The 20,545-nt window shown below is 35.5% G+C and overlaps 1 protein-coding gene across 1 annotated transcript; it reads left to right on the top strand.

Annotated features, from left to right (window-relative positions):
- The first annotated feature begins 505 nt into the window (after positions 1–505).
- On the top strand, positions 506–18,628 carry LOC120630906 (succinate dehydrogenase [ubiquinone] flavoprotein subunit, mitochondrial). Its single transcript, XM_039900247.1, has 13 exons — positions 506–672; positions 1,040–1,295; positions 1,685–1,758; positions 2,438–2,613; positions 3,402–3,554; positions 8,017–8,174; positions 9,974–10,138; positions 10,826–11,025; positions 12,192–12,386; positions 14,073–14,217; positions 15,841–16,076; positions 16,753–16,917; positions 17,736–18,628. Exons 1-12 carry the CDS (start codon positions 625–627, stop codon positions 16,906–16,908), a joined length of 1,962 nt encoding a protein of 653 aa, XP_039756181.1. The 5' UTR covers positions 506–624; the 3' UTR covers positions 16,909–16,917; positions 17,736–18,628.
- Positions 18,629–20,545: the final 1,917 nt, after the last annotated feature.

Below are 20,545 nucleotides of genomic sequence, written 5' to 3'. Positions count from 1 at the left end.
TGAACAGTTTGCACAAACCTCAACTATTGCTATTTTGTATTTCTCTTTCAACATTCAATTTAAATATCAAAAATTAAATAGGATAAAAAAAATACATTTTTCGGCGTTGGTTTGTTGCTTTTTGCAACTGTATCTAATTGATAATAACAATTTCTTTTCATCCTTATAAAAATCATCAAGATGAATCTTTCCCGGGTTTTTTTATGATTTCCCCAAAGTTCTGGGCGTTAAAATAACATTAAATGGATGTAAGCTTTTTGGCAGTTAAAAGATCATGTCTGAAAAAAACCCTGCCAGTGTCAATATAGTTGGCATTATTAAAAACGAATCGAAAAAACAAGAAGAAATACGAGTTTATTATACATAATAAATGTATTTAATGGACAAGTACGGGACAAGTACTGGACGAGACCATTTAACTTTATTTGTTGACATTCGATTTGATTTTGAACTTGACAAACTTGTTTTAACTTTTTTGACACTCGATAGTCGTCATCTGACAGATAAGGTCGATAAAGTGCTTATTTTTTCTGTGAGGTGGTTGTGTGAATGTCGGTGGCGCAATAATTCTAGATTGTAAATTAAAAGTTTAACTGTACTCCGGTGCGGACAGAGAGTTCCATCATGAGTGCGTTAATGAAAGCAACTTTATTTCGCAGTCCTGCCGCTCTGGTTAGTACAAAATAATAAATATTGGTGCCTAAATTCCACTAATATTTGTTATGTAACGTCGCAGAAATGTTTTCGTAAAACGCCGTGTTTTTATGGCATCAAATAATTTTTATCTCCCTTTATATGTATCAAACATAGAATGTCACTTATTATTTCTAAATTTCTCACATGCTACAGCATTGTATTTGTTAGAGCAAAGGTGTAAAATTTTCGTATTTCATAACAATAATTTACGTCTAAAATTACCCGCTATTTTAGCTTATGAGATGCCCCTAACATTCCGAACTAATATATTTTAAAATGTTCCAGTATATTAACATCAAATATAAACTTAATACAAGCAAAGACTTCTCTTCTATTATTTCAGGCCACTCATTTCTATAGGAACCTCCATTTGTCAGTGGGAGGTGCATCTCCACTCAAAGATGCTTCAGTTAGCACAGGCAAAGGTTACACAGTTGTTGATCACCAACATGATGCATTGGTGATAGGTGCTGGTGGGGCAGGGCTCAGGGCAGCCTTTGGCTTAGTTCAGGAAGGGTTTAAGACAGCTGTGGTAACTAAGTTGTTTCCAACAAGGTCACACACAGTTGCTGCCCAAGGTGGCATTAATGCAGCTCTAGGTAAGTTGTACTAAAATGCTAACTTATCTAGTAATTATTTTACTACTAATAATATTTTGAGTAAGTAATATACTCTTAATTGCATAAAAAAAACTATATTCTATATTTGGCAAACTGAATCCAGCAAGTTGTTCAGAAATCAAACCAAAAACTGATTTAAACTGTCAAATTACATAAGCAGTTCAAGAATAATAATTGTTATGAAATTTTAGTAAACCAAACTAAATAAGATACTTCCTTTTTAAATTGGTTTAGTTTGAACACAATTAACTCAGTCATAATCACATGTGTAGTTAAAAGTAAATTTGCTGTAGTAATATTAATGACATTTAACCAAAATACATGGTTCTAACATGTTTTTTTTATTTAACAATTGTTTGTTATTAAAGGTAACATGGAAGAAGATAGTTGGCTATGGCACATGTATGACACTGTCAAGGGTTCTGATTGGCTTGGAGATCAGGTAAGCAGAACTAAAAAATCATAAATAATTAAGATTTTTATGCAATTGGATTTCAGCAATTATGCCATGTCTGGAAATATCATATTTATTGGACAATATTTATATCATTGAAATTTTTTGCATTTTTGTTTTAAACCATATTGTTTCTAGTGAATGTTATTTTTTTGTTTCTGGGACATCACTGTTAACATGGGACTCATTTGCCCTAGGCATTGATTCTATAGGACATAATATGTAAACACACCCATAACTCACTCACTTAGTGATAAGGCTGCCTTTGCACCCTAGCACTAAGTACTACTACTGTTTTCCTCATGTTTTCCTACTGTGTTGTGTTGCAATAAAGTTTTCTATTCAATTTTATTACTGCTATGTGAAAATCCTATCAGTTTTTGATGAAACCTTTTAAGTTGACATGTTGCAGTTTGTTAAAGTTTTAATGACATATAGAGTTAGAGCCCCTGATAGTTTAAATGCTATTTAAATTTGTAAGCTGAAGCTCAAGAAGATGTAGTTTAATCAGACCCATGCCCTGCAATAGATGTCTAGTAGCATTGTACTAAATTTCTTTAAGGCTTAATCTTGCTGATATTGAAATATATATTTAATTTATATACATTATATATATTATTAATCCAGTTGACCATGAACACAACCTGCTACTTCTGTTCAATTTTAGGATGCCATTCACTACATGACAAAAGAAGCACCTCATGCTGTCATTGAACTTGACAACTATGGCATGCCTTTCTCTCGTACACCAGAGGGGAAAATTTACCAAAGGGCTTTTGGTGGACAATCTCTGAAGTTTGGAAAGGGTGGACAGGCACATCGATGCTGCGCTGTAGCTGACAGGTGAGTAAATATTGTTATTCAGGAAATAGGCCCAAGTATAATGTGTCAATACATCCTGCTTTGGATATTCCTGGACAATTGTGTGTTGTTGTTTCAGGCGGTCGGTCCTACTGTCCCAAGAAAGAGCTAAATGTCCAGTTTACTCAAAACATATTAAAGTAAATTTGATAGCGCTATAGATGAGAGTTGTTTTCCTGTAGTTAATTAAATATAGACTGTTAGTGACAAATCTTAGTAAATAGAAAGAAATAAAAATTATTTTGATTAACAAATCATGTTGTAATGATCTCCATTCCTACTTGAAATTTGTGCCAACCAATAAATACAAATAATTTAAGATCTTTAAAGCCACTAAGGTTAAGTAAGTAGCTCAGCTATCATGTAAGTCGAAGTCCTACCAACTGGGCTATCGCTGCTCCTTCTTCAAATAATAAAATGCCTAGTTCAAAAATAAAGATTTATAATTTTTGGCTGGGTGTTTAATATTATTAATTATGAAATAAATTCCTTACTATTTTTAATAATATCATCATCATCATATCAATCAGTGGACATCTACTGCTTGAAATGAATGGACCACAGTCTTGTGCCGCTTGAGTCCAGCGGCTCAATGCAAGTTTTTTGAATAACTAACATTACTCGCTTTTAGATAATGTTATACAGTACAAAGAAAGGTTTGGTTGATTTATAAAATTTCGAATTCTCTTTATCATAGTAAAATAAACAACCTCTTTTTATGTTTGTATGTATCACCACTTAAGATTTACTACACTTATTCTTGTTTATAGAACTGGTCACTCACTGCTACATACACTTTATGGACAATCCCTAAGATACGACTGTGAATATTTCATTGAATACTTTGCTCTGGACTTGTTAATGGAAGACGGAGTCTGCAAGGGCTGCATTGCAATCAACCTTGAAGATGGAACCTTGCATAGGTAAGAATAAAGTTAATGCAATTTCTATAAAGGACTTAATACACATTACCAATAAACTTTGCACCAAAACACCAATACTCATACACATATTCTGAATACTAGCTGTTGCCATTGACTGTGTTTGTAACCTGTCTTTAAAACATCTTGATGATGATTCAAATCATTCACATCAAGATGCTTTAAAAACAAAACATCTTGATGCAAAATTTTGTCAAGAACTGTTTAGATACAAGCCATGGATAGGTAACAAAGGTTATAAGCCAAGCAGGAACACTTCCCAGTGGCTCTTCTGGGAATAAAAGTAGCCTTTAAGATGCAAGGTATCTTAGTGCTTTTTTGCAGCGACCCTGCTTTCTAAGTCCAAGGCCGTGGGTTCGATTCCCACAACTGGAAAATGTTTATGTGATGAGCATGAATGTTTTTCAGTGTCTGGATGTTTATATGTATATTCTAAGTATTTATGTATATTATTCATAAAAAATATCTTATTACCCATAACACAAGCTACGCTTTCTTTGGGGCTAGATGGCGTTGTGTGCGTTTTCGTAATATATTTATTTTATTTAAAGTTAAATTTCCTTCTAAAACACACAACATCAGTACAAACAAATACATCAGTGCTAAACTGGCTCCAAAAATAGTCGTATTTTGCGATAATAGTTTTTAGTTTCCTTCCTATTAAAAATGAGGGCTAGTCTGTGCAATACATCCTCCATACTTTATATAATAAATACCAAATTATGAACTATGGCCATTCAACTGCATCTGATGTTGACAACATTTGTATTAAGCGAAAGCTTATAGAAAAGTCCTATTATAGTATAAATATTACGTAAACGATAAAAGCTTGGGTGTGAACAATTGCTCTAACCAGGTTGCTTCCTAAATATTTTCAAATGACCATGTAAGATGGTGATAACAAAAAGAACACCCGGCTAAGTTTGTTGTGGGCTTCTTTTTAGACCAGGGCGCGTTTGGAACCCTCGTAGCTTTAGCTTTAAGTTTACGAATGTAGTTATCGCTATCACTACTCACTGCTATGTACACATTTTGTATATAATCAAAGCATCAAAAGTGCCATCTAGGTGCCTATTTGAATAAAGAAATATTTGACTTTGACTTTGAAACATTTTGGATTGTATGAACATAAGATACCATCTTTTTATCCAGGAAGATCAACCGGGAAACATTCCCGTTGGATAAAAATAGCCTTTATAATATATATCTTTGCACGCCTTTAAAGTGTCGCATACGGCACGCCTAACCGTGCCACTCGATAATTATGTCTACCCATTAGTCATGTCTTATCTCATACATGTAGGACGAGAAAATGGTAGATATAAACATCTTCAACAGTACTATGGACTACAACAGTAGTCTTTATCCCGGAAAATGAATAGTTTCTTAGAATTTAAATATTAAAACAAATGCGACCTTAGTCATATTCAACAACTAATATATTTCGTCATTAAATCAATCTGCGTCTACTCAATTTAAAAAATAGAAATCGTTTTCAAAATGTATGATCTGCGCCGGTAGTTTATACTATATTTTCGTTTAAACGCTAATTGAATAACAATAGAGAATGCAAATATTAACTCAGCTGTAAAAAATCAATAATTATTTGGACAAATAGCATGTAGGTGATAACTGCTAAGTAAATAGATCGTATGAATTGGTAGTCTATTAATGTCAATATGAGTTTCTTTTCGTGTTTTTCAAATACATCACTTTTCTTTAAGACATACGAGTATCCGAGCCTATCTTCAGAATCTTCAGCTTTCTTGCCTGTTCTACTAGCTGAAGTTAGCAGTCAGCTATGTGTAATACTGTACTAATCCGGTTAACTCAGCCAGGACTTTTCTGAGACCAACGCCCCATCTTCCGGCTACTTTTCTGTAGATTATATCTTCTACCGAAGTTCTTATCAAATTCAAATTTCAATTCAAAATTTCTTTATGTAGGCCTATCACAGGCACTTATGAAGCGTTCAAACATATATGTTTACATAATTTTAAGGGGATGGTGATAACTTAAACCTAAAACTACGAGGGTTCCAATCTTCTTGGATCTTGCAAGAGCCCACAACAAACTTAGGCAGATATTTTCTTTTTGTTATCACAATCTCACAGTAAATTAATATCAAGCTATGAAGTTAGAGCAATTCATACCCAAGCTATTTTATCGCTTAAGTTGCCCCAGATTTGCAACTTTTTTCAGCTTTCTCACTAAAAGTTTGCATTTTTGTTTGATCTGTCGCTAAACTTACACGTTGGTGGCTTTATCGCAGTCGCAGACGGCAGCCTGGCGCAGTGGCTGTAGATAATGATCAAAATGCCTCTCAAAAAGTTCAATACGTTTTAGCTGTATTTAACGGTCCACGCGCTTACATTTAGATTAGATAATATATTTGTTAAATTTAGATAGGTTTACTAAAAGCATACTTTTGCATTTATAACATTCGTCACTCCATTACCGGACAACTGCAGGGCTACCTCCTTAAAAAATGGAAAGATCCACCACGCTGGCCTAGTGCGGATTGGACTTGCCCAGATTTCGCACGCCTTTAAAGAGAACATTAAAGAGAACTCTCAGGCATGCAGATATCTTCACGGAGTTATAATGCTTCACCGTTAAAACAAGTGATTTTTAATTGCTGAAACAACATTAGGAAAAGTTAGAGTTTGGAGCCGGGGATCTTACTCTGTTCCCTAATGGAAGTCGTTCCCTCTTTGCTCATCGCCACTTTTTAGAAGGAATAAACTGTGAATTTGTTATAAAAAAATCTTATTTTTTTTTTTACCTATTATAGTAGTTTGAACAGAAGATAAGCAATATTCGCTGATATTAGGCTGATAATTTTAGACTAATTTGGTAATAGTAGAAGAATATATTTACATTATCGCGTTAAGATGGTTTCTGTCAAAACACTATCTTACAACCTTATCTCTTGTAAACAAATGGATTCAGTTATCTTGCCAAAATTACCACAAAACACCTAGGACCATAAAATTGATGGCATACATTTTTTAAAATATACTTTGAATGCAAGCTAGCCCTCAGATAGTGGAACCGGTTCCTGTGAAAACTGGAAAGTATCTGCAAAAAATTTGGTACTTTGGTAATTTGTCCAGACTAACGCGAAATTCGACACGAGAATAAAAAAAATTGCAATGTTAAGTAAATATTACTAAATATTGTTGACCTGGCCTGAACTGTGAAGACATGCATGTTGTAAATCACGTAACAATATTCCTCTGTGAGACCTTGATTATTTTTATTCTATGTTCAAATATAACATATAGATAAAAATCTGATCATCAAAAGCATTAACAAAATAATCTCGACAGTTTCTTAATCAGTTTTGATATTTTTCAAATGCATTACCTAGTTATTTCGTTTATCATAAAAATCAATATTTTTAATGGTAGATTTGGCACGCGTCTTATTTTAAGATATAATATTTTATCTATATTGGGTCTTCTTTGATTTTAAGGCATGTTTATATCCAGTTAGCTGTTTAATTAATAGTAACAACTTGGGCAATACAAGGCGTTTCATATCTGAAGAACACCTCAGTGCACGCGATATAATAACATTTCTTTGTGTGCAATGTAGATTAGCATATCTGTGACCGCGTTCAAGAGTATTACTACTAGTTGACAAGGACTGAAATAAATAAATACAGCAAACAACATACAACGTCATGTACGTTCAATGTACTAATGTAGGTATAACTGCAAAATGCAAATAAATAAAACAGATTTACAGAAGCAATTTTTACAAACAGAAATTACAAATAAAAAAGACATTGTTCGTGCAATTCAATTATTTATAAAGAGGAAATTTCCGAACACCTTTGTATCATGTTGTGACGGGCTATACAGTCACACTAGTTTGGTCGGCTCAGCACTGCAAAAATAGCGATTGCTAGGTCGGAGAAGGTCTAACCCTCAAAATAAAAATAAACCTTATAATCTCAAAGCGACTGCATCCTTACGTGGTACAGGCCAATGTACCGTTTTTAAAATTCTACCTAACGGTGAAGAAAGCTGATAAAACTAATCAGGTATACCTACCTACCCACCTACTTATAAGTAACCCTCAAAATAAAAATAAACCTTAAAATCTCAAAGCAACTGCATCCTTACTTGGTACAGGTCAATATACCGTTTTTAAAATTCTACCTAACGGTGAAGAAAGCTGATAAAACTAAACAGATATACCTACCTACTTATAAGTATACCTGATATACTGACGAGTGCAGGCATTCGTACACTACAAGTCAAATAATACTCAACCGCAAACTGCAATATGTAGTAAGTGTAGGCAAAAAAACTTTGACATAAAATGTCATCTATGTGAACTCGATTACACCAAGAATACATGAAAAATTGCAAATCGCAACGTTGCATATTTAAATAGCATCAATAATAAAGGAGGGCCTCATGTTTTGTTTCAGGTTCCAAGCCAAGAACACGATCCTAGCGACTGGCGGCACGGGTCGCGCGTACTTCAGTTGCACGTCCGCGCACACGTGCACGGGCGATGGCACGGCAATGGCCGCTCGTGCCGGTCTGCAGAACGAGGACATGGAATTCGTGCAATTCCATCCCACTGGTAACTATACTCCGATCCTTAGACTTTGCTCGGGGGTACAACATCTCTCAAGTTACATCTTAGTATTAGTTGATCGATGGTTTTCCTTATTGAATAATTTGTTTTCTGTCTGCCCTTCCATTCGTTCAAAGCATATTTCATAGCCGCCTAAATGTGTAAACTAGTTTTTTATAACTTTTCCTATGTTTTTATGTGGTGTACAATAACAGTGTTATAATATTCATTACCTCACAGTAACGGCTTGAGTTATTATCTTGAATTGTTGTCTTAAATAGAAGTCTCTCTTTAGACACAGTTTATTAGCTCACGGTTCATTGTCGTATAAAATAAACAAAATATATTACTTTTTATAGTTTTCAACTTAGTGAAAATGGCTCGATTTGCATATTTTAAAATAGGTGTTTATTTCGTTAGCTAAGTTGAAATTTGTCGTATAAAATAACAAAATATATTATTTTTTTAAGTTTTCAACTTTTAAACAGTTTTTTTTAACAAATATAGGAAAACAACAATTACTGTCAAACTAAACTAAAGTTTTGTTTAGTTTTTGATTCATTTGTTTACAAATAGCAATCGCCAAAATCTTTAAATAAATCAGAGTAGTCGTTCAAAATCTCACACGGCGATACCATATCAACATGGTATTATGAAAGGATTTTTTCAAATCCAGTGAGATAAAATTAAATTGATATGTTATCAATGTTGTAGCCAAATTCAAGTAGATATTGCAATAATTTATTGCAATATATTTTGTTTGCTATCTTGGGGGGTCTGATTTCTTGAGGGGGTTTATTAAGTGAATTTTCAATTACGTGATTGTTTATCTAATAACCTTAAATCAATAATTTGTACATTTTATATAAGTTTTTTTTAATTTTTTATAAAACATTTGAAATATGTATAAAAAGAGAATTGTCAAAATAGCATTGTAGACTTATTGTTATAATAACAAATATAAAAATAAAATTTGGCTTAAAAGTCAGTTTTACAGTTAATTTGAAAGAAAATTTATTGGAATCGTTAAAGTCAAAGTCAAAAATATCTTTATTCAAGTAGGCCCATAGGTGGCACTTTTGATGCGTACATGTGGCTCTTTTGATAAAACAAACCTAATAATACCAAAGTCAAGGGGCTTACTAGAAGTCATTGTTATTGATATTAAATACATTCGTGAAGTTTCTAATCCTTTAAATAAATCATCATTATCATATCTACCCGTTACCGGCCCACTACTGGGCACTAGTCTCCTACAATGAAAAGGATTTAGGCCGTAGTCCACCACGCTGGACTAGTTTACTAGCTGGATTGGTAGACTCCACACGCCTTTGAGAAAATTATGGAGAGCTCTCCGGTATGCAGGTTTCCCCACGATCCTTTCCTTCACAGTTGAAGCAAGTGATATTCTAATTAACTTTATAAGGGGACGAAGTAATTACATTGCTACGCCCTTTTGATTATTTGGGTGTTTATATGTATATTTTAAGTATGTATGTTATTCATAAAAATATTCATAACACAAGCTACGCTTACTTTGGGGCTAGATGGCGATGTGTGTATTGTCGTAGTATTTTTATTATTTATTAATTATGGTTATGATAAGACATTAATGCATATAAATAAATAAATAATTGTTTTAAACGCACATAACTTGGAAAAGTTGAGGTGCGTTAGAGTTGTGTTGCGTATGGATTTAAACTCGGACCCCCGCAAGTGAACCCTTAGTCCTAACAACTAGGATAACACGCTTCTATATTAAATTGTATGCAACAAGGCATATTATGATGGTAATTGGAACGCAGGTATCTACGGAGCGGGCTGCCTCATGACAGAGGGTTGCCGAGGCGAGGGAGGTTTCCTCGTCAACGCGAAAGGTGAACGCTTCATGGAGAGATACGCGCCAGTTGCTAAGGATCTTGCCAGCCGAGACGTCGTGTCCAGAGCCATGACTGTCGAGATTATGGAGGGTGAGTTGACCACATCAATAGCCAGTGGCTTGCATACAGGTTATGCACAGGGTATGCACAATGGTGAACACTGCGTTTTTTCCAGGGTAAGCATAAACAGGAAGATAGCGGTAAATAGAAAAATCCTCCTTCTATACGAGTTATATTAAAAATATGGGTAGGCAGTGCTTTTGTGCATGTATGAAATGCACGCAACTGTCAATAACTGAAAGCCTCACCCAGCTTCAAGGTTTATAAGCACTACCTACGCCTCGAATCGGCAGCATGTTGCAGGACTTGCTCCTTTTATGCCCTGTGAAGTGTTATTATGTTTATAGGCGATGATTTTACACTTACCAGCAGGTGGGACATTTGCTTGGTCCGTCAATTATTACTTTAAAAGTAAAGTAGTATCTGTGATACTTACTGGGTTTTAACAAAAGTCCTGAAGAATTGTAGGCAAATATGGCCCTTAAACAACAAAAATAAAATACATTTTGCTCTGTTATTCAAGTATTTCGATACTCACAAACGACTCCTTGATCGCGTGCGAGCACATCTTGTACATATCTGTGTTGCTGTATAGCAAATGGAAAGCATTCGTTGACGATCGAAACTCTCGTTCTATGGTTTTGTTCACGCCAAAATGGCTCAATACTCCTATAGAAATTCGTGTATGTTCGTGAATGTTCGTGTATGTTCGTGCAGGTAGGGGTTGCGGCCCGGAGAAGGATCACGTGCACTTACAGCTTCACCACTTGCCCCCCGATCAACTGAAACAGCGTCTGCCCGGCATCTCCGAGACTGCCATGATCTTCGCCGGCGTTGACGTCACGAAGGAGCCTATTCCCGTGCTGCCCACGGTGCATTACAACATGGGTGGTACACCCACTAACTTCCGAGGAGAGGTAAAAATATAATTAGATAATTAATTCACTGAGTTCTTCGAGGGCTCTTAGACTAGGTCGTGCTTGGAACAACAACAACGACGCTTCATTAGTGCCTGTGTTCATCATCATCATCATCACCTCAACCGATAGACGTCCACTGCTGGACATAGGTCTTTTGTAGGGAGTTCCAAGTTCCACGATTCTGAGCCGCTTGGATCCAACGGCTACCTGCTACGCGCTTAATGTCGTCTGACCACCTCGTTGGGGGTCGACCAACGCTGCGCTTACCAGTACTGGGCTGCCATTCCAGCACCTTGGGACCCCAACGTCCATCCTTTCTCCGAACTATGTGCCCGGCCCATTGCCACTTAAGCTTCGCGACTCGTTGAGCTATGTCGGTAACTTTGGTTCTTCTACGAATCTCCACATTTCTGATTCGATCGCGTAGAGATACTCCGAGCATAGCTCTCTCCATCGCCCGCTGAGTGACTCTAAGCCTTCTTATGAGGCCCATAGTTAACGACCATGTTTCAGAGCCATAGGTCATCACTGGCAACACGCAGAATATTCGAATTTCGAAATTCATGTTGGCCTGTGATAGGCCAACATGAATTTCGAAATTCGAATATTCTTGACTAACATTTGGCAGCGATTTTGTCGCGTTTGTTTCGATTTTTAAATAATCCATTTTTTTTGTAAACTTTTAAATGTTAGTTTTAAACATTTTTTTAAACTTATGCGATGGCAGATCTGAAACTTTGGAATAATATCACAAAAACAGATACTCTATAAAGTATGTTTTGCGATTTGGTTTTAACGCCAATAAGTATAATGCCGTTTATTTTTTTCAAGGATAATATAGATTAGTTTCGAGGAAATGAAAGTTCATTCAGTTCACATTTCAAATATCGGAAATTAGAAGCAGGCGCTAACTTGCGGAATTCCATGATATATTATGAAAATTAAGGTTAATTTGCTATAATATGCGAAAAGCAGGACAATCTGTATTACACCATACAGATTATTCTGCTTTTATTACATTTAAAATTTCACTTTTTATACTTCCCTTATTCATCCTAAAGTCAACATCTCCTGAGTATGCTCCGGTATAGCAAATTAAGTTTTATTTTTATATCTCATTTAGATACGTTAGCCAAATATTTAATGTGTAATTTTGTTGACAGGTTATCACATATAACGGCGAAGATCGCATAGTACCTGGTCTACTCGCGGCGGGAGAAGCTTCTTGTGCTTCAGTGCACGGGGCCAACCGATTGGGTGCCAACTCCCTCCTCGACATCGTGGTGTTTGGTCGGGCCTGTGCCATCACTGTTGCTGATACAAGCCGACCGGGAGACTCGCAGGCACCTCTCAAGGAGGTAACATGATTAAACTAATTTGAGCTTTAAAATAATGCAGATAAAATTCATTTTACTCCGGTGATTTACGACTCTGCGATTGCGAGCAAATTTTGGTGGTTTTTACAATACCTAACTAGATGGCGACACAAGGATCCTGCATCGCGCTAGCGATGTTTTCATAAATAATGACCAAATAAACAACTTCCACGATGAATAGCGTATCACAATAACATCCGTACATTAAGGCTACAGGTCTCTTAGTAGCGTAAGCTTTCAAACACAGCTCCAGCAAACTTGGCGCGAACTTCCTCCCCTATGTAGTTTAATATTTGATTGGACCCTATTTTGCATCTCTGTGGATATTAAACAAAGTTAAAATCTAACGCTAGTAACATTAGTTGTCAAACAAGTACTGCTAGAGATTGAAGAATTATTATAACAAAACTGTGGAATATTCTATAAAAGAACATTATGTGCAACAATTTATCCGCGGACTAAATGTAATCAAACAAAGGTCAGACAGTTCGCTTAGTGAAGGGGTAAACAACATTTTAGTCTTCTGCCTAAATTAGAATAAATATTAATCTTCTGTATAAAATTGAAAAGAAAATATGTTGTTTACAATAAATATGTTTTCTCGATAAATTGGCCGCACTTTAGTCAATAACGGACTATAATCGTAACAAACACCGTTTTACAATAAAATTAGATTTTCTTTATGTAGGTAGTATCGGCGTGTTTTTATTTTTTCTTATGAAAATAGTAAAAAGTAACGTAAAGACTGTTTACATTACAAGTAAGAAAAAATAGACTTTAGTTATTTTCATTGTATAAATAATTAGAGCTTACGGCTAATATTGTAATTGTATAGGTACTTGTTAATTGCTCGTGTAAAATAGATATAGTTGACCTATAACTTGAATTATCTTAAAGTCTTTTGACTTCGCATATAATGTTCATAACTAACACTCGGCTACTACATTATATTAAAAGTACTAGAAAAATTAAATAAACTAGTTAAAAATTTAAATAAGATATTATTAAACAATTATAACATATTGTTTAATTACGTGAGGGTTAAGTTTTTAGTGGTTTTTCGGGTAAAGTCTCGGTTTGTCTGTGTGTAGGCTGAATCTCAAGAACTGTAGAGTAGAAAACTTTACAGAATGTGTAATTCCATTTCCTCAATAATAGTAAATAACAAAAAAGTTTAGTATTAAAAGAGGGATCTTACGGGTTTTTGTGTTTTTTGTTCGACTTTAATAATATTAATACTATGTAATGTATTATATTCGAATTAAGTACGAAAGCGGTGATAGCCCAGTGGGTAGGAGCTCGACTTCACTATCGAGGGGCCGAGTTCGAATCCCAGCTCTACCATCCAACCTCTAACTTTTCTGAGTTATGTTCGTTTCATGTAACTAACATATCACTTGCTTCAACGATGAAGGAAAACATCTTGAGGAAACCTGCATGCCTGAGAATTCTCCATAATGTTCTCATAGGTGTGTGGAGTCCATGAATCCGCACTGGGCCAGCGTGGTGGACTACGGCTTTAACCCCTTTTTATCAATTGTGGGGAAGACCCACAATTAATATTACAGCACACGTGCTGTAGTGATGTTAGTTAGTAGATGATGATGATAAGTACGAAACCCTTCGTCTGCAAGTCCGACTCGTACTTAATTTATTTTTTTGTTTCAGTCAACTGGACAAGCGAGTATTGCGAACTTAGACAAGTTGAGATATGCGGACGGTAACATTTCAACCGCAGATCTGCGCCTGCGCATGCAGAAATGCATGCAAAAGAATGCCGCCGTGTTCAGACAGAAGAGCACACTTGAAGATGGTTAGTTACAAAAACATAATATTGGATTGCCTATGAAAAATAATTTGCTTTTATCTATGCTATCTCATGAAGTAATCTCATAGTTATCCGCAAATAATAGTTATTATAAATAATAAATAATAAATAAATATACTACGACAATACACACATCGTCATCTAGCCCCAAAGTAAGCTTAGCTTGTGTTATGGGTACTAAGACGACTGATGAATATTTTTATGAATAATATACTTAAATACTTAGAATATATGTTTAAACACCCAGACACTGAAAAATATTCACGCTCATCACACAAACATTTTCCAGTTGTGGGAATCGAACCCACGGCCTTGGACTCAGAAAGCAGGGTCGCTGCAAACTGCGCCAATCGGCCGGCAGTTATTCTATTTCGCGTTGTCTCCCCACTTAATGTATTTCATAAAAACAATAATCGCCTGTTATTATGATTATATAGCTAACGAATTCAACCATCCTCTATAAATTTTAGGAAAGTAGGAAATATTATCTCGTCTTATATCATAGAAATTAGACGAGAAAATGGAAGACATAATTCAATTGATTGGAAAAGGTAGAGTATATTTACCTAAACGAAGAACAGTCAGAAAGCGGTAGTTAGAAGTTTGACTTGCCTGTGTCTGTGTACGTTTGTCTTTGGCATCGTGGTTCCCGAACCGATAAACCTATTTTGACTTAAGTTTCTATTGTTTGGAAGGTAAATCAGTCTTGTGTTATCTTAGCTATGTTTGATGAAAATCAGCCCAAAATGGCCGCTGCCACAAAATGGCGGATCACATATTTTTCCACACTCCCTCAATATGGGTAACAGAAGAAAGGGCTTGAGTAAAATACAATACACTATGATAAAGGAGAACGCCGGAACACGGTTTGCCTCATTTAAATTGGTATCAAAAATTAAGTTTTTATTTTTAAAAAACAACCTTCAAATCCCAAAAAAAAAAATCTTTTAATGAAATAGATTAGTGGTTCTTATATATTGTGAACAGTACCATCAATATGTATAATAACCTTAATTCACGAACTTCATTTGCATGTAACTCTGAAATCCGGCGAACTACAGTTTTAAAGTCTTTGGCAATGTATTGTAATTATTAAACCCTTCAAAATGAGATAAATTCCAAGAAGGCACCTTATAAGTACTATGTGAAACCAAATCCCATACTACATCCGGCATTCTCCTTTGAGGCTGGCAAGATGGCCACCACCACAAAATGGCAAATTACCATTTTTTTTTTCAAATCTAACTCTTTATGGGTATCAAATCAAAGGGGCTTGACTTGAAGCATAATGCAAACACTATATTGAAGTTCTGAAGTTTTTTTTTGTTATTTTTTTTTTTTTTTAATTAATTAAAACACCATGAACAGTCCACTATTGGTCCACTCTAATCACGCTGGGCAGACGGCTGAGTGTTCACAGTAGGTGGTAGTAGTATCTCAAAGGACGCTGCTGGCCGTTCTCCGTTGTATTCCCTCAGTCGCCTCGTACGACACCCGCGGGAAGAGATGAGGTGATAACTGTACTCATGTGTCCTTCACTACACGACACATAATTTACATTAAGAAGTAATATTTTTTTTTTTTTTATATTACTCCTAATTTGCGCAGGCCACAAGCAGATCCACGAAATCTACAAGCAGATGGCCGACGTCAAGGTGTCGGACAGGTCTCTGATATGGAACAGCGATCTGGTAGAGACACTGGAGCTTCAGAACCTGCTCATCAACGCGGTACAAATAGTGGAGGGAGCCCTGGCTAGGGAGGAGTCTAGAGGCGCGCACGCTCGCGAGGACTTCAAGACCAGACGCGATGAATATGACTATTCTAAACCTCTGCAAGGACAGGTTAGTTTTTTTTTTTTAGATGATTTAATTTATACATTGATGATCTCTCTGGGGCAGCGGTGAGCGCTGTGGTTAACACAGCGCAAAGTAGGAGATACCGGGTTCGATTACCGGCTGGGATAATTTGGAAATTTAAAATTTCTTTATTTTCTCTGATCTGGTCTGGTTGGATGCTTCAGCCGTGGCAAGATACCACCCTAATGACAATGACGTACCGCTTAGCGATTTAACGTTCCGGTACGATGTCGCGTAGAAACCGGTCTTCTTCTTCTTCTTTGTAGTAACACTCTTGCCAGAGTGGTCGTGGTCATCACGGTGGCACATTGTTTGTGGCAGTTGTTACTCGCCTCACGATCATTCGCCACTTCTTCCTATTTGCAGATAGTCTGGTACACTCATGCAAGCTCCCAATCCCTCATCAGATTCCGGTAAGGGGTTAAATATAACATCCATATATCCTAACAAGTTAGTCCGTTACCATCTTACACATCATCTCTAATCAGTAGGTGATATTGCAGCCAAGGGCTAACTTGTAGTGGAGTAAAAAATAAGGTGTTACTCTGTTTACAGACGATGGATTTACCTCTGTCAGGCGGGCCGGCCATCTTTTTATTCAGTCAGTAATAACTATTAAAAAAAAACCGTTCAAAATTATACAAAACGAGCTTTGTTCTAGACAAAACTGCCGTTCGAGCAACATTGGAGGAAGCACACGATAGCGGAGACCGATCCGCAGTCGGGAGCCACCAAGCTGAGCTACCGGCCCGTCATCGACAACACGCTCGACCAAGCCGAGTGCAAAACAGTGCCGCCCGTCATACGCACGTACTAGGATAGTTAGGTGAGAGACATGTTTGATTTTCATGACAGAAACTGAGTGCTGCTAAATGAGGTTGGAAGAACTTTTACTATTAATTTTATTAAATAAAAAAATTTAAATGCATATACAAATTTGGGGAACCGACAGGATCTCCAATAGGAGAACTGTAGCTTAGCTGTCAAAGCGCTCAGATCGCGATTGCCAGAGAGTTGTAGGTTCAAATCCTGTCAGTTCTGTAATTTTTTATATTCATTTTAAATTTATAGAATTTATATTTTCTCCAAGTGTAAGTAAAAACACTATTAAAAATGACAAAATATTAATAATCTGTGTAGTTTTTCATTGGGTAAAAATTATATATTATTCTTGACCACATTTCTGACTATGATTATCCTCTTTATACGATTCAGTAAAAAATATCTCGATAAGATAGAATTACGAATTTGCGTCTTGACAGAAATTCTTGGTTATTTATAAAAATTTTAGGATAACATAAAATAAATACTATACATGTTGGCATTATTGAGTATTTTGTTGATAATTTTTTTTGTATTACTCATTTATAATAATTCACTTATTTTGTTCTGTCTCAATATCTTTAATATAGCATAAGTCGCGACGTCTCATAGCGATCCATGTGTTCTTACATGAATCGCTGAGAGGAAGCCACGAAGCGACTTCCAAATTATTAAAATCGGCCGAAAGGTAGTCACAAAACTAGAATTTATATTAACATACATAGATTATACACACATCATTTAGCAATTTCATCTATTTTATGACAAATAACCTTCAAAGTATACGATCAAAAATGAAAACATTATTTATTAACTTTTTAGGTAATCTCTCAAAATGGCTGCTGACTGATCTAAGAGCAGTATTCCTTCAGCGCGTCTCTCGGCCTGACTATTTTTCATGTCATTATTTATTTTATCCATTATTTAATGTAGATCTAAGGGTAACAAGCGTTTATTGTGGGCGATAAATACGTTGTTATATTTCACATTTAAGATGTCTGTAATGTGCTTTTAAATAATTCATAAAATTTTAATCATTGACGCCTATGCCTGTTCGTATTTATACTTTCTTTAAAAAAATGAATTCAAACTATAGATTTTAATGTTTATAATTTATGGTTTGTAAAATATAGCTTGATTGTGACAGATGTTAGTGGCATTAAAGATTGAACAAAAACTATCTATTAATTGCTATTCTATTAACTTATTGCTACTATTCTGTAATAAGAACTTATTTCGATGTATTTGCAAGATCGACACATTATAGTCTATGGTTTAAATGACACAAAAAACAACACAATTCGAGTGCCACCTCAAAGTATTTTACTATTTAAAAAAAAGCTTGTAATTTTAATGATATCTGCCAAGCGCATCAAACTATATTGTACGAACGATATCCATGTAATTATATTAATCGAGCAGCATTTTTAATTGTATTTTTAGTGATTTAGAAATCAGCAGCACCGAGGTACTTAAGTTAGTATAAAAACATATATGTGCTCGGTATTTTCCCACTACAAATATTTATTTATTTAACTCTTTAATTCTACATCAATAAAATTGTTCAACTACTACTGAAGGTATACTGTATTGTATAATTTTTGACTGAGGTTTAATATTCGTACAAAAATAATGTTCTGTTTGCAGTATTAAATCGAAATTTTATTTTATAATAATGTACAATTTGTTGTAGACGTTAAGACCATAATTATGTTAAATATATAAATATGTATGTAAAAATATGTTGTTTTATTGTTTTCCATCATATGCCCTGTTTCCGATATTATTGGTTCATAAAAATTAGGTATTGTTATTTTATGGGGTCAATACAAAGTTGAAATTCTCAGTGTTGACGCACGCATCACATCGCGTAATTGACGTCATCAATTGGCAGTGTTTAAAAACAAAATCAACACAATGAATGAATGCTCTAGATTTAGTTGTTTAAAAATACTCGTTTTTTCCTCAATCGTTCAGTAAGGTAAATTGGCTTAAGTGTTTCTTCATTCCCTTTAACCACCTTAGTGGGGTCAGCTATCAAAGAAGACAGGCTGTTTATTTTAGTTTTAGCATATTTTTTACGAACTGCCTGACGTCAACCTACCTTGAGAATATTTTTGTTGGTGAAATAACCGTCACCTTTAGGTTAAGGTTGTGATCCCATTTAGTTGCAACTTCTTTGCAAATTAATCCCTACGTTTCTCTTCGAAACTGGCTTTGTCTCAATCTTTACTAAGCAACTCTCAACTTAACTTGTGTGTGAATCTTATTGCATAATGTGGTATTTTGGGTTTGTATTTTCGTATTCATTGTCCGTATGGATTTAAGGTTATTAAAAAAAAAAAAACGAGTATATTTTTTTTATCTGTCAACTGTCAGTTTTCGAGTTAAAACATTACGCACCGCCGAATTTGTGTCGTAACTTAAGATGGCGCTTAACCGATATCATCATTAAGAGCCATAGCACACGGCGTATTTTATACGCGCAGGCGACGCACAGATGACGCGCGTATACGCGCTTCATACGAGATTTGAACGCAACCTTCTAACCTTAAGCACACGGGGCGATCGTGAAACGCGCCTCTACTGCGCGTATACGCGCTGTAGTCGCTCGTAGCTTTTGCGTTTTGATCAGAAACTCCTCGAATTCAGTGTTATCGAATGTCATATCCGTCATTCCAAGAACTTTTTTTGTATCTAAAACCGGAGTTAACTCGCCAAAATACAGTAATTAGATCATGTATATCGGCAGAAGAACGGTAACTCATCACATTGAGGTAAGAAAACAACCAGTATTTATTTATTTATTATGTACCTATTTATTTATTGACCAGTTACAGTTCTAAATCAATCTTAAAAAGACAAGTGCACTTTGATTATTAATAAGAGAATAAGATTTATTTATTCAATATCATCATACATGTCAGATATGATATCGGAGTCATTTGTAACCGATTCATTGCTATCCCCATTTAGGAGTGAACTGCCAGATTCATTTCTTGACGCTGATTGATTACTAGGATATTGTATAATGTAAACGCAACAATCAGCGTCTACGGCGCTGAAGACGCGCGTTCCTAATACGCGCGTCGTCTGCGCGTTAAAAATACGCCGTGTGCTTACGCTCTAAGAGTTGGCGAAACGCTTTTTTTTCCCTACGCATCACCAACATTTTTACACAGCCGATTTAAGAGCGTAAGTATACGCGCAGTAGAGGCGCGTTTCACGATCGCCCCGTGTGCTTAAGGTTAGAAGGTTGCGTTCAAATCTCGTATGAAGCGCGTATACGCGCGTCATCTGTGCGTCGCCTGCGCGTATAAAATACGCCGTGTGCTATGGCTCTAAGCGGCTTAACCTAGGTTAGGCTGAGGTTAAGTGAAAACTGTCATTAGAGTTTATAGACTTTTTAAGTATAAGAAATACAAATTGGTAATTAATTAGAAACAGTTTTCTTTTAACGTAGAGTTACAATGTAACAATGAAACTTTGGCACTTTAGACATTTTGGTTCCGATACAAGAATTTTAAGTGTCTAGTGGACTTGTGATATGGCCCTTTGTGTGTAAAATACTAGACAAATACTGGAGTAGAGGTAGAGTTCTTATTATTAATAGTAGAGCTACTTCTGCAATG

Source organism: Pararge aegeria, chromosome 17, assembly GCF_905163445.1.
Source record: "Pararge aegeria chromosome 17, ilParAegt1.1, whole genome shotgun sequence".
Lineage (NCBI taxonomy): Eukaryota > Metazoa > Arthropoda > Insecta > Lepidoptera > Nymphalidae > Pararge > Pararge aegeria.
Note: the sequence above shows the minus strand (reverse complement) of the source record. Positions and strands in the feature narration are given on the sequence as shown.

Bases quoted from the DNA above. Each gene is read 5' to 3' on its own strand.
- LOC120630906 (XM_039900247.1), top strand. From the start codon at position 625: ATGAGTGCGTTAATGAAAGCAACTTTATTTCGCAGTCCTGCCGCTCTG. The intron at 3,555-8,016 runs GTAAGAATAAAG...GTTTTGTTTCAG, and splicing joins GAAGATGGAACCTTGCATAG to GTTCCAAGCCAAGAACACGA. The intron at 12,387-14,072 runs GTAACATGATTA...TTTTTGTTTCAG, and splicing joins CGCAGGCACCTCTCAAGGAG to TCAACTGGACAAGCGAGTAT.